The sequence below is a fragment of the Sceloporus undulatus genome, chromosome 5, assembly GCF_019175285.1.
Source record: "Sceloporus undulatus isolate JIND9_A2432 ecotype Alabama chromosome 5, SceUnd_v1.1, whole genome shotgun sequence".
Lineage (NCBI taxonomy): Eukaryota > Metazoa > Chordata > Lepidosauria > Squamata > Phrynosomatidae > Sceloporus > Sceloporus undulatus.
Genome location: NC_056526.1, coordinates 8,196,499 through 8,210,204, shown reverse-complemented (window position 1 = coordinate 8,210,204; position 13,706 = coordinate 8,196,499). Strand labels below are relative to the sequence as shown.

The 13,706-nt window shown below is 42.2% G+C and overlaps 1 protein-coding gene and 1 long non-coding RNA gene across 7 annotated transcripts in view; one reads left to right on the top strand and one right to left on the bottom strand.

Moving 5' to 3' along the window:
• The window catches only part of SFMBT2 (Scm like with four mbt domains 2), an 85,288-nt gene extending 81,445 nt beyond the window's left edge, over positions 1-3,843 (top strand). For 4 of the 6 annotated variants that reach the window (XM_042468043.1, XM_042468044.1, XM_042468042.1 and 1 more), the window contains 2 exons: positions 1,085-1,213; positions 1,988-3,843. In XM_042468043.1, coding sequence (XP_042323977.1) covers positions 1,085-1,213; positions 1,988-2,128 — 270 coding nt within the window. In that variant the 3' untranslated portion in view covers positions 2,129-3,843. Of the gene's footprint in view, positions 1-1,084; positions 1,214-1,987 lie in introns of those variants that run through there. The other 2 variants (XR_006104047.1, XM_042468045.1) reach the window with 2 other exon arrangements.
• The window catches only part of LOC121930981, an 87,015-nt gene that overhangs the window by 35,195 nt on the left and 38,114 nt on the right, over positions 1-13,706 (bottom strand). The gene's annotated exons all lie outside the window — the stretch shown is intronic.

The following is a 13,706-nucleotide window of genomic DNA, read 5'->3' as shown; positions in this document are numbered from 1 at the left end:
AGAAAAGATCTATCAATGGAGGGCCAATGCTCAGGAGGTGTGCGTCTGTTTTACAGCAGTATTGAACAGTTGGAAGCTGTAGGTTTGTGAGCTTTTCGAGCTATGTGGCCATGTTCTAAAATAGTTTGTTCCTGACGTTTTGCCAGCATCTGTGGCTGGCATCTTCAGAAGATCTCTGGCAGCCACAGATGCTGGCAAAATATCAGAAACAAACTCTTCTAGAACATGACCTTGTAGCCTGAAAAACCCACAAAAATCTGTGGATGCCAGCCATGAAAGCCTTCAACTTCACAGTTGGGAGCTAGTTTACATTTTTCTAGAGTACTTTAAAAACATTCAGGACAGCTAGAAAGCAGAAAACATGGTAGGGCTGGTGAGAGAAATAAATGTTTGAACTGCTGATATTCAGTTGGGTCCTTTATCTGATGGTATGGGTCTTCTTTCAGAGGACAAGAAACTTTGGATCCAACCCACTGGTAGCTCCAGTATCCCATCTTCAAGTCTCTAATAAACTATTTTCTGCCTCCAGCATGTAGAGACTTTCAAAATATAATAGTTCAGCATTGCAATGAAGACACAAACTACAGTAGGGCTGGAAATCCTATGGTTCTCCAGATGTTGCTGGACTTCAGCTCCCAAATTCCTCACTCTTGGCTAAGCTGGCTAGGTGTAATGGGAGTACAATGGTATTTGGAGCTAGAATTCAGAGACCCAGCCATGTTAGTCAGAATATCAGTATGCAAAAGGACCTTGTAGCACCTTTTGAGGCTAACCATTTGAAAGAAGTTGTAGCATAAGTTTTTGTAGACTTGGTCAACTTCCTCAGATAAGTCTGTGAAAGCTTATGCTACAATTTCTTTCACAGTTAGTCTCAAAGGTGCTAAGAGATCCCTTTGCATAGCAGTGTCTGGAGGTAGACATTGGTCCTACATATTCTACAAAGAATATGGTTTTCCAAAAATAGACTGGCTTGGATAGAGAGCTGATTGTTGTTTAGTATGGGACATTCCATCTTAGGAGGAAAGTAGATAAGATAATGCAGAAGATCCCTTAAAGCTGAATGATACCATTTTTGCTGTCATAGGAGATAAAGCAAGAACCAAATGAAAAACTCATTCTGGAGAGTAACCCCTTGGGATGGAGTGTGTCGGACGTGGTGAGGTTCATCAAGCTCACTGACTGTGCTCCTCTTGCCAAAATATTTCAGGAACAGGTAGACTGTCTTATTTCAATGCTGCTTCACTGTGTTAAGAGTACAGATTTGAATTCCAAGCCTTCCTGGGTCATAATTATTGCGGCTGAGACTAAATTGCCCACAGGTTTGCTGACTGGTGTGAATTTTGCTTGTGAGTTGTGAATGTTCTCTATCTTATTCAAAAGCTACTTTCCCTTTGTGGATTATTCTTCTCTCCCACGCATGAATGGGAAGAGCATAAATATCCCCCTTGTTATATTGTAGAAAACCACAAAGCAGTAATGCTGCCAAAACTCATAATTAGCACTACAATACCTATTCAAATCACAGTATTCAGGTGTGTGATAATTTCACAAAGACATTCTTCTCAGGAAACAAAAATTTTGCATCTGCTGTCTGTGAGTTTTTAAGCAAACTTCAAAACTCTCCTTATCCCCACCCCAAATCCTAGGGCAAATCTACACTGTAGAAATAATACCTGACACCACGTTAAGTGTTGTAGCTCCATCTTATGAAATAATGGAATTTGTAGTTTTACAAAGTCTTTAGCCTTTTCTACCAAAGGGGGTTGGGGCACCACAAAACTACAAATCCCAAGACTCTGTAGGACAAAGCCATGGCAGTTAAAGTGATGTCAAATTGCATTATTTCTACAGTGTAGATGCACCCTAGATTCTTACTGCAGATCAAATACACATATGTGAACCTTCTTCCCTTCCTTTAAAAGCTAGTGTTTTGAATGATGGAGTCACTAAAATGAAGGCCTTTTTCTGTTTCTTTTCCTTTCTGCAGGATATTGATGGCCAAGCTCTCCTCCTGCTGACCCTTCCAACAGTTCAGGAATGCATGGACCTCAAACTTGGCCCTGCCATCAAACTCTGCCACCAGATTGAACGGGTCAAACTGGCCTTTTATGCCCAGTATGCCAACTGACAACCACTACTCCATATTCTCAAAACACTGAACAAATCTAATAAGCATCTAGGCTGTTGCTGAATGGACCAAATGTTCTTCTTGCAAGATTATTGCTGGCTAACCATTATAGGAAGGACACAACAGAGATGGTGTGAAAAGAAGGAGAGAGAGGAGTGACATGGGTAACTAGCCCATAAACCATGGATCAAGAGTCTGTGCTGTTGACTGTCTCTGTTGTGCTCCAGGTATGGAGTCTATAAAGTGGACCCTTATTTCGGAGAATACCTATATTTTTCGACAGTTGAAGATGTTCATTTAGATGAAGAGCAAGGGAGTCACCTTGCTCCCACCAGACCACCTGCAGAAGCTGACCAGACTAGTCACCTCCACACCTCATCCTCCACTGAAAGCAGTTGCTTCATTCTCTTTAAGAGAGTTGGACCTGGAAAATTATGTTGGTTTGATATCTCTTTAATTGCCAACCTTTCCCCCAGAGAACTCGGGGAAATATAGTTTGGTGAAGGTTGCTTCAGCATTGCTGAAATGTCTCCCTAGCCCCTAAATTACAGATCCCAGTGAGAATTACTGTTAAATCAGTGTAGGTCTGTAATCAATATAATGGTGGTGGTGGGTGTTAATATGGGGATTACGTGTTACTTTTTCAATGGTTTGGTTTAATTTGTTCAGCCATTTCCATTACATGTTATTTGTTCAGCTGTTATACATTTTATTGTAAGATACTTGTGAGGGCCTGACCAAAAAAGTCAGAAATAAGCAACATCAGGCAGAGAATTTTCAGGGTTCTGTAGTGCAAGGTGTTTTGATATGCTCTCTGGATTGTTTGCATATTGATGATTCCTTGTGCTATCAAAAAACACTCTGAATCTGTTCTGTCTTGCTTTCCTTCAACAAATTTCACCCATGCCCACCCAGTCAATGATGGGACATAAACCTGGGAAGTCCAGGAAGGTTAGAAATCAGTGGAAACATCTAGGCGCTTGCTGTGAATGAGACTGGGCTATTGAATAATGCAAACCTTGTTGCATTCAAAATAGAATAATTCTATTTTGAAAGCAAAGATGAAAAGAAGTATTTAGCAGGATATGGAAATGGGACATTTTCCCCTTTAGATCAGGTATGGCCTACCTCCAGAGATCTAGGAGACACATCCAGCCCCTCTGAGCTTTGAAGAATACCCACCAGCCTACGCAGACAGTTACTTCCAATCTAAAACAGGACTAACAACAGGAGTTAGTCAGGACTAATAGATCAGGACTAACAATAGGAGTCAGGTCTCTTGTGTGTTTATCTGGTTTGGAGCAAGTGACTTATTGTGCCACTGTTGCCCTGTTTTTATTAATAATTGCAGGAAGATGGAAACATTCAAGAGTCAGTTACCCTTCTCCATTCCAAACTCCAAACTTTTTTTAAAAAAATCACAAGCATAGCAAGTTACAATTTGAGGCCATACAGATCTAGAGAGACCAGGAGAAATGCTGGCATCTAATGTTTGCTGGATGCAAGTCAATGAGGCATGTGTGCTAATTCTTATGTACAAGGTTGTATTCCATTGGTGTGTATATGTATCTGTATATATGATTTCATGTAAATAATGGTGGGGAGGGAGAATCTATATTCAGAGCTTTATTTTAATTTTTATTCAGAAAGGAACATAAATCTTTTTACTTGAAGAATTGTAAGCCAGGTTGTTAATAAAGGCACACAAAAGAATAGCAAAAGCATTCTGTCTATCAGTTTGCCAATTTGCCAAATTGGAAAGAGAAACATTGTCACATTCGCATTGTAGCATTCATTCACAAAGGAAAAAAAGTCTTGCAAAGTGCCCTTTGCAGCATTTTCCCTTTTCTGGAAGCAAGGAAATGAAACGGAAAGTGAACAAGCAGCTAGCCACATTCTATCTAATATATTTCCACTTGAAGCAAAAACTATGTGCATTTTTTGCCAAAAATAATTTTAAAAAATAAAAATAAAAAGGGAAAGGTCCCTGCTGGAGAGCAGAGGCTTGGCTTGCTCTGTCCCTCTGACCTGCCCTGAACTGACCCTTCCTCCCGCCTCTTCCTTCGCCTCCTCCTGCTCTGTTATAGAATGCCTCCATGGCCCCCTTCTTCCCCCCTGCTCCTTTCATCCTCCTCCTCCTCCTCTGTCACTTTCTCCAGTTCCCCCCTCTGTCCTCTCTCTGACTGCCCTCTGCAGCCCCCATCAGTCACCCTGATTCCCCCTTTTTGCCTCCTGTCATTTGCCGCCTATCAGATTCCCCTTTTTTGCATCCTTCCTCCGGCTCATTCCTCCTCCTCCTCCTTCGCCCTGATGAAGGGAAGAAATGCCCTGCCCTTTGCCCTCCCTCTGACCTAAATCCCTCTCCTCAATTTGACCCGATCATGATCAGGGGCAAGTTCATATTCGGCAGAACCCGATTTTTTTCAAAAGAGACGGCTTTTGCCCTGATTGCAAATGACCCGCACTAAGGGGCATTTGACACTAAATGCTTGTGCATGCCTCTGATTCGCTTGTGGGAGATTCAGGGCCAATATGAACTTCGTGTGAAAGAATCGATTTCTGATCTGGGGTAAAGTGTAGTCTTAATGGCCCCTTAGTAGGCAAGAGGTAGCTAGTTCTTATGGTCTTTGGAGGAAATCTACTTTAAAATTTGAAGGAATTATACAAAATGCTGAACTTTTTGATAAGATAGGGTTCAGCCTGTGAATAGCTCTTTTAAATTCCAGACTGAACCTTGATCTCCAGAGCTGTAGTCCAATGCTCAAACCACTATGCCAGACTGGCTTGTAGGGGGTGGGGGATTGCTGATCCCTCAGACCAGGTTGTCTGAAAAGTATTGATCTGAAGAGTCTTGAATCCAGTTTCTGCCTTGTATACCAGTTTCCCTTTGGTAACAAGACCAAATGATTTTGCACACAAACACACATCTTGGGGAAACTGCTAATGAGAATTTTGGAACAACTGCTAGTTAAGACAAAAGGAAGGGGTGAGCTATTAATTATGGCCTTTGGAGGAAATTACTTTTTTCCACTTCTTGACTGTGAATGGAAGCATTTCCAAAGAGAAGGTTCCAGCAGCCAGGTATTCAAAACATCTTATTACTTGTGCAGCAGCAGATACAGAAACAGTCAGGAGAATCAACAGTATGGTAATTTCAGATTCAGATAGAAATTCTCTCCTCACCTGAGTTTTAAAATGGGTGGGCAAGCGAATAAGGAATATGAAGGGTTTGGCACAGTCTATGAGCAGCTCACACCAGCCAGTCATCTCCTTAAGGTTGTCCCTTTGGTGGCTCCCCATAAGCTTTCTCTCTGAATCACCCATGAATAGGACTCCCAGGCATTCCATTTTGTATAGGATATCCCAAATTTGGCAACTGAAAATCCTGTCCCATATGGGATGCACAAGGATGGCTTCCAGGCTCATGTGAGTTCTCCAATTTCTCAGGAGCCCAAAACTCTCACAAGACGCCCTTCTTCTTATGGGACTGGTTGTTGTTGACAAGAATGGGGACTCGTGCGATAATCTCCTAGGACAAAAGGAAAAGTTGGAGGGAAGAGAAATGTGGACATTCAAAACCAGCTGGAAAAGGAGAACAAAAGAGGATTAATTGGGGCAGTTCCTGCCAACTCAGGACAATTGGGAGTGGTATGCCAATGGAATATGCAGAAGAACATAGACACATATCTCAAAATGCTCAACATATGCTTGTTTTATCAATTTAAAAAACCTGGTGCATTTTGGCCTATGTGTACTCTTAAGACCCTCTTCTGATCCTCCTTAGAATCAAAGTTCAGACATTTACTGAACAAGTTTTCACTTGTTTGTTTTGAGAGTTTCGTTGAAACGGTGAAAAAGTGAAAGGTAATATAAACCATGCCAATAGTGCCAAATAATCTTGATCTATTTCTGGCAAAAGGTAATAAACAATATGTGTAACAAAGGATTCACAACAAATACAAACAAATGATATAAAATGAACAACAGCAACAATTGCAAGCAAAATCATGCAAAATAGCAAATATGCCAAACCATAAAAACTACATTGAAGCAAAATACAGTGCAGAAGGAAAAAGCTAAGAGAGAGCAAGCCACAGACACACACACACAAAGCTATCCTTATAAAGGCTCAACAGCTGAATAAGATAATACATATAGGTGAAGGCTATTTCCATCTCAGCAGCTCACCATTAACCCTATAATGACTGAAGTTCTAGATCTTGTCCATATTCCAACAAGTTTCTGGTCCAGAAATCTCTTATGGGCATGTTGAGATGTGTCTCCTATTTCTTCTGTGTTTGGAGAACCTAGCAACTTTTCCCATCTTTTCCAGGACAGGTACATAGGTATACTGAGCACTTGCGGTGCCAGCCCCAAAACGAGGCCATCCAGAAGTTGCATGGAAAACAATGGAAAACTCTTTGCACAATGATAGAAAAAATAATTACACTACAGTTGCATTAGTACAAGTCACTGAGACAGGGTGAACAGATGTCATCACCACATGGCATTGTCAAACAGAGGACATTCAAGAAAATGTAGGACATTACCAAATAAAAGCTAAATAGAAATAGGCATGCTCAAAATCAGGAACCTTTGGAAATTCCTCCTGGACAGAAGGTTGAAATGTAGGACATGTCCTGGAAAAGGAGGGCATCTGGTAACTGCTCTGAGAAAATTCCGGATTACAGAAGGTGCATCATAGGATCAAAAAATTGGCAGGTCCACTATTGAAGAAGCAGTTATGTTTTTTATTTAAAGTCATTTCATGTAGGAGTACTCCAATTAAATGTGCTCCATCCCTCGCTCTTCTGAGTAATTTGCATCATGGTAGAGTCTGCTTGAGAGCAAGGTAATGGGAAGGAGGGATGGAAAACCCAAAGTGTATTTAAGTTATATGGCTTTTTGCAACCATTAAGCAAACCACTCCAGTAATAAACAACCCTGCCTTCGCTAATACTCAATAAACAGCATGGTTTATAAGCAATCAGGGACACTGAATTATGGAAAGGCACCATAGTGAAGGAATAATGCTACCCTAAGAATGCATGGGAAGATAAGTGGTTTGTAAAAGTGCCACTGGTTTGCATTAAAAAAAATCAATTAACACTATGGTGTATTTTGGTTCTTCCTTCAATGCTTCTTTTAAGCAGGAGTGAATGGGCTAGCATAGCCCCCTCTTTTCATCCTCCTGCCTCTTCAACATTCAATTTTTTCTCCTAGCCCAAAAGAATGGCTGAACGCTCCTCCTGCCATCTTAAACAAATGAACAATTTTGGTTATTTGTCAGACTACATAGGCTCTTAAGGATGCGGTGATGAGTCAGAATGCTTTTTGCAGAGAAATATAGAACATGTATACCATTTCTTGGAAATTCTTAATATTAACAGGTGGTTGTTACTCCCTTGGAAAAGATCTTTACTGGCCAACTCTCTTAATGGGGTGGGGACAGTAATTTGGAAAATGTAAACAGCTTCTGTTTTTATTTCTGCCACCAGTAGCAAATTTTAAAGTGGAACAGCACATCATGCCATCTTTCATAACTATCATCACCTCCCTACAAGAATCATCTTAATGATGTGGGTTAAGATGTTCCTTTACTCACAGGGTTTGGGGTGGGATTTGATTGTCTGGCTTTGTTAAAAGATTGGCACTGTATGAACTGATTGTCCCTGTTGCAGATATTTTTTGTAGATATTTTGATGTATTGGTGGTTGTTTTAATGTGGTTTATTGGGACCTTGGTAGGTGAGAGTTCAAATTCCTGCTGATCCACTGGGTGGATGTGGGCAAGTCACACACTCTCAACCTGAGAGGAAGGCAAAGGCAACTTTCTTCTGAACAAATCTTGTCCAGAAACCCCAAGATAGAGTTAGATTCAACCTGGAGGCGAATAACTAGAAAAGCCAGTGTGGTATATGGTTTTTATGTTGCGCTAGGACTCTGAGAACCTGAGCAAAATGTGTTGGTGCTTCCTCTTAAGGTGTTGCAGAAGGCTGCTGGTTCTGTAATACTGTTTAACCCCAACAAAATTGTTGCTTGCACCAAAAGCAGATAGCACTCATTGCCACCAGAGTCACACTACCTTTCTTTCTGTTAACATTTAAGTAGCAACAACAATTAAGGACAATTGGACAGATGACAGAGAATATGTTTTGCTACCGAATAAAGAGATTTATTAAACACACACATTAACAAACAGAATATTAATCTAGCTAGATTATTCAGCAAAACAAAGGGAAATTAAAGGCTGACATTGATCTTGCACAGCAAAACAAAGTGAAAATGAAGCTGGAGAGCAGGAGCTTTTTCTGTAGCTTAGGCCCTATACAGACTGGCACTTTGTGCCAGCCTGGGGCAGAGTCGGGGTGCAGCATCTTGATGACGCATGCCTGACTCCGTCCCCCAGGGTGCCCTGATGCACCACTCCAGACAGAGCGGAGCATCACGAAGCACCTCCAGCACTGTGTTCAAATGATGCAGCACCGAAGGGGCACCTTACAGGCGTGCTATCATGGCTATGGCACCCTTTGGAGGGTTCAAAAAGAAGCTACTTTTTGCGGCTCCTTTTTGCACCCTCCAGAGGCTGGGTCGGGGCTGTGGTGTGAGGTTGCCGCAGGCCCCATCCAGCTGAAGAAGGGGCATCTGCATGCCACCTCTTCAGGGCTGTTTGTACAGCCCCTTATTGCATGATTTCGTAGCACTTCAGTTCTGTTCTGTGGGAGATGGTTGTAGAAACCCATCTTTTTTCTAGCTGGAAAAATCCATTCAACAAAAACACACACATTTACAACTGTCTCTGTTGGAAAGAGATCTGAAGCAGAGAAGAAGAGGCCTGTTATTACAACATTTTGTAGTAAGGCATGAAGAAAGCTACTACTCTCCAGCTCCATTTTGGTTTTCTTTTCTCGTGTGATAAGGCTCTGATTCAGTAAGAGCAATAACTGTCCATCCCTCACCACAGCTCTTTCACATTTTGCTAGTAACACAGAATAAAGAAACACTGAAAAAAACCTAATTTTATATAATTTCAGTGATCTCATATAAGCTCTTTCCATAAACACTGTGATTTAAAATGCTGAGAATCTTGGCATAAATTGAATAACAAAGCTGTCAATATGCAAAGGCCAGTTCTTCTCTTTACCTACTAAATCACATCTCCATAGCAACATGTTTATATCATCATGTTGGAGACACAATGTGCAACTTTTTCCCACTCAGCTCTCAGAAACAGCCGAAGTGCTCTGAGTCCAAACTGAGACAATCTGGTCCGTTCTTGGGCTGGTTCAAATCAACCTGAATCAGCCCAATTTGCTTTGCTCATTAGGATTCAGCCAAATCAGTTGTGAAGCCTACTAAATGTAGATCTAGGCCAAAATCCTATGGGTTAGTTCCAAGTGGAGCATGCCCATTGAATAAATGTCCAAATGGTAAGTAAAAACATCAGTAAATTCCATTGATTCAATTAATGTAGTTGGGACTAAAAATAAGGTTCAGGCCATGTTGCTGTGTCTGTGAACTGCACTAGATAGATAGATAGATAGATAGATAGATAGATAGATAGATAGATAGATAGATAGATAGATCAAATAATAAAGTTTAGTTACAGTCTCAAGCAAGGAGAGAGGGACAGACAGACAGGGAGGGAGGGACGGAGGGAGAGATTTCAATACAGACTGAATCTTTTTTTATCTAGAATCCCAAAATCTGAAATATTCCAAAAGCCAAAACTTTTTTCCTGGTTGGCTGAGACAGTGACACCTTTGTTTCCTGATGGTTCAATGTACACACTTTGTTTCATGTACAAAAACATTTAAAAGACTGCATAAAATTACCTTCAGGCTATAAGGTGCATACGAAACATAAATGAATTTCATGTTTAGACTTGCATCCCACCTCCAAGGTATCTCATTATGTATAGGCAAATATTTCGAAATCCAAAACACTTCCACTCTCAAGCATTTTGGATAGGGAAACTCAACCTTATTTGTTTTTAATTTTGCAAAGAATATTGATTATTTTTAGGGGAAAGATCAATAAGCGCAATAAGCGTAACATTTGCAAAATCCCATCAATTCTAGCTAGTGTTATCTGGTGTAATCTGATGCCAAAGGGATTGGCATTAGCTGCTGAATCACCATTGTTGTGGGCAGCATGTGATGAGAAGTAGGTGGGATAGTTTTAATGCCCATGTGTCTTGCTTTCAGAGGAGGGGAAAAATACACTGAAGAATGATGGCTGGCATTCTGTATTGCAGTCAAACTAGTTGGCTCTTGCAGCCTCTTCCAAGCCTAAGATTGTAAAATTCTACAAATCCCCTAGCCAGCCTTTCATGCTGCATGGAAGATATATTACATATGGATTCTAAATCATGTTGCTTAAAGGGGAAAACAGATAGTTGTGCACTGGAGCTTGTTATAAATCTTTCCTGCAGTGCTAGGCTCTGTGTCACAACTAATTAGAATAATAAAAATTCTGATGCTCTTGATGACTGCCTAGGGAAACTGAAGAGAAAAGCTGAGATGATGAAGTTTTCAAACTGTAGGCCAAAATAAAGGCCAAACAGGCCAAAATAAAGCTGTTTCTGGTCACTTTGGAGGTATGCTGTTTAAATGACACAAGCATCTTAAGAAGCCAGAAGCTGTGCCAAAGCTGCGCTCTAGTCCTTAGGACTGGAGCATAGCTTTGGCATGGCTTCTGGCATGCAACATTTAAACAGCATACCTCCAAAGTGACCTGAAGCAGCTTTATTTTGGCCTGTCTGTTTGGGCCCTATATTACAAGAAAAGAGAGGAAACAAAGCATTTTTAACATTTATTTTGTTAGCTTTAGAAAACCAGCCAGTGTGCACATTGGGCTGTGACTATGGAGACCAGGGTATGAATCCCCCCTTGGCCATAAACACCCACTGGGTGACCCTGAGCAAGTCACATTCTCTCAGCCTCACATGAAAGTAAAAGCAAAACCCCTCTGAACAAATCTTGCCAAGAAAACCTCATGACAGGTTTACCTTAGGGTTGTCATAAGTCAGAAATGACTTGAAGGCACACAACAACAAAAGCTATGTCCTGTACTTGTCACTTGACTCCCTTTGAAGCAACATCCCAGGAAAGAAATGAAAGGGAGGGGAGAGAAAAGTGCCACATATCCAGTTAAAGACTACCAAGCCCAACATTCCTGCTTCCCATTGCAGTATACCAGATTCCAGCATGGAGCCCAAAAGTAAAAGTCAGTGTGATGTAGTAGTTTGAGTGTTGGATTAGGATTCTTGGAGACCAAGGTTCAAGTCCCTTCTTAGTCATGGAAACTTAGGTTTTCCCTTTTGCAAGAGTCATTTAAACTGGAGCGGGGAGGACCAGAGCAAGGGTTAAAGTAAGGACGGAGAAACTTCAGCCTGGAGACCAGATGGGCCTGCAGGAGCCCAGACTTTTTTTTGCTATTATCTCTGATGAAAGATAATATAAAACCCCTGTCTCCTGGTTTGCAGACTGAAAAACTGTTGCATAGAACTTTTCAAAGATATAGCTGTATCAGTCTGTAAAATCAGTACGTGAAGAGATCTTGTAGCACTTTTGAGACTAACTGAAAGAGAGTAATTGGCAGCATGAGCTTTCACAGACTCAAGTCTACTTCCTCAGATGCCTATGGTGAAGTGGAAAGTCAGGGACAGACATATATATTCCAATGGGGCTTGAGTATACGCAAAATTCAGCTTACGCAAGGGGTCCGGAACAGATCCCCCGTGTAAGCCGAGGGCGCGCTGTACCACTAGTGTGAGAGAAAGTCAATTCAAATTTATTGACTCATAGGCGGGATACAGACGGGCAGGGGAAGACGTCTTGGAGGTGTATTCTGCTGAATACGGAGCCTCCAGACCGCCCGCCCCGGGGGCGTGGCTCAGGTGTATGGGGCTTCCACATGAGGGGGCAGTGAAGACGCCTCACCTGGGGCCATTTCTGACCCGCAGTTTCCATACCGCCACTTCGTAGGACGCTGCAAAGAGAGAGGCAGCTTCCTCACGGGCAGCCAAAAATGGGGCTTTTTTTTTTCTTTTGCTGGCTGGCGGATGCGCAGCTGTGCAGCTGCAGCGCTCAGCACAGGCAGCAGAAAGCCTATGTGTACATTTAAAGCGCCGAAGCCTCTTTAAACTTTTCCCCCCGCCCTGCCCAAGAACAATGGTGGTCTCCTGCCAGCTGGTGATCAGCTGGTGTTGGCATCCTTGTCCGCTTGCACGTTGCCAGTGTCACCAGCATCATGGATGCCTCCTCTCCTTTGGTCCCCATGCTCTTGCTGAATCTGCAATGCACAGCCACAGCTGTCGCCTCTGCCACCGCTGTCCCCCTGCCATCCCCCATCACCTCCCTTGTACATATGTAAATATTTATAGTTTTAGCGTTTTTTTATTGTTAGGTGAAAATGGCACAGGAATGTGTGTAGGGGTTCACTTTAAATTCCAAACTTTCCACAATTCTAGCAGCGCATGCGTACATGTTGCTCTAGGGTTAGGGTTAGGGTTAGGGTTACGAGTCTTAAAATGCACTGCAGCTGTGCTGCAGCTTCCATACCTGCATGGCATCTGACGCTGCAATTAAAGCCTGACTGCAAACTGCGCATGTTCCAGGACCCCGACTCATTATGCAACGCAGCAGACACGGAGCTTTTAAATGGGCAACTTAAATTAGCGGCGTAGCAATTCTGGCGTACCGATGCAGCAGCTTACAGACGGAGATGCGCAGCTGAACACTATATAGAAAAGAAGCAGGGAAAAGTGGCACCTTTTTAATGCCGCTTCTTCCCGCTTGGGGCGTGCGGGCGGCGTGTTCATGGCGGCATTCAGGTAAGGGCTGTCTGAAGGCTATACCTTCATGACGTCATGAACACACCCCTTTTTGCCCGTCTGTATCCCGCCATAGAATCATAGAATTGGAAGAGACCACCAGGGCCATCCAGTCCAATCTCCTGCCATGCAGGAAGTCACAATCAAAACATCCCTGTCAGATGGCCATCCTTTGTGTATGGAAATGAAGTGGCAAGTCCAGTTTTAATGAAGGTAATTGGTAAATAAAGGCAGTGGAAGCCATAGCCTGTAAGTGAGGAGAGTGAATAAGTGTATACAAAAGATTTTGAATTTGAATTGATATTCCCACACACTAATAGCAAATGGTCTGTCTTTGGCTTTCCACTCCACCAAAGCATCTGAGGAAGTAGACTCAAGTCTTGAAAACCTCCTGATGTCAATTCCTTTTTTCAGTTAGTCTCAAAGGTGCTACAAGATCTCATTTGCATGGAACTTTGTTAGGTTTGTATCTTGAGAAACTCTTGCATGACATGGAGTTCTGATTTGGAGCCCTGGAAAAAGTTGCATGGAACTAAATTCTGATTTGCACAGTCCTATTTACTGCTAAGGAAGCTTTTATGGAACTGAGGTCTGGCTTGCAGCTCAGGAAACTGTTACATGGAGGCAAGTTCTGCTTTGCAGAACGAGAAACTGTTATATGTCACTGAAGTCTGTTTTGCAGCCCAAGAAATTGTTGCATAGAACTGAGTACTGGCCTGCAGCCAAGGAAACCATAGCATGG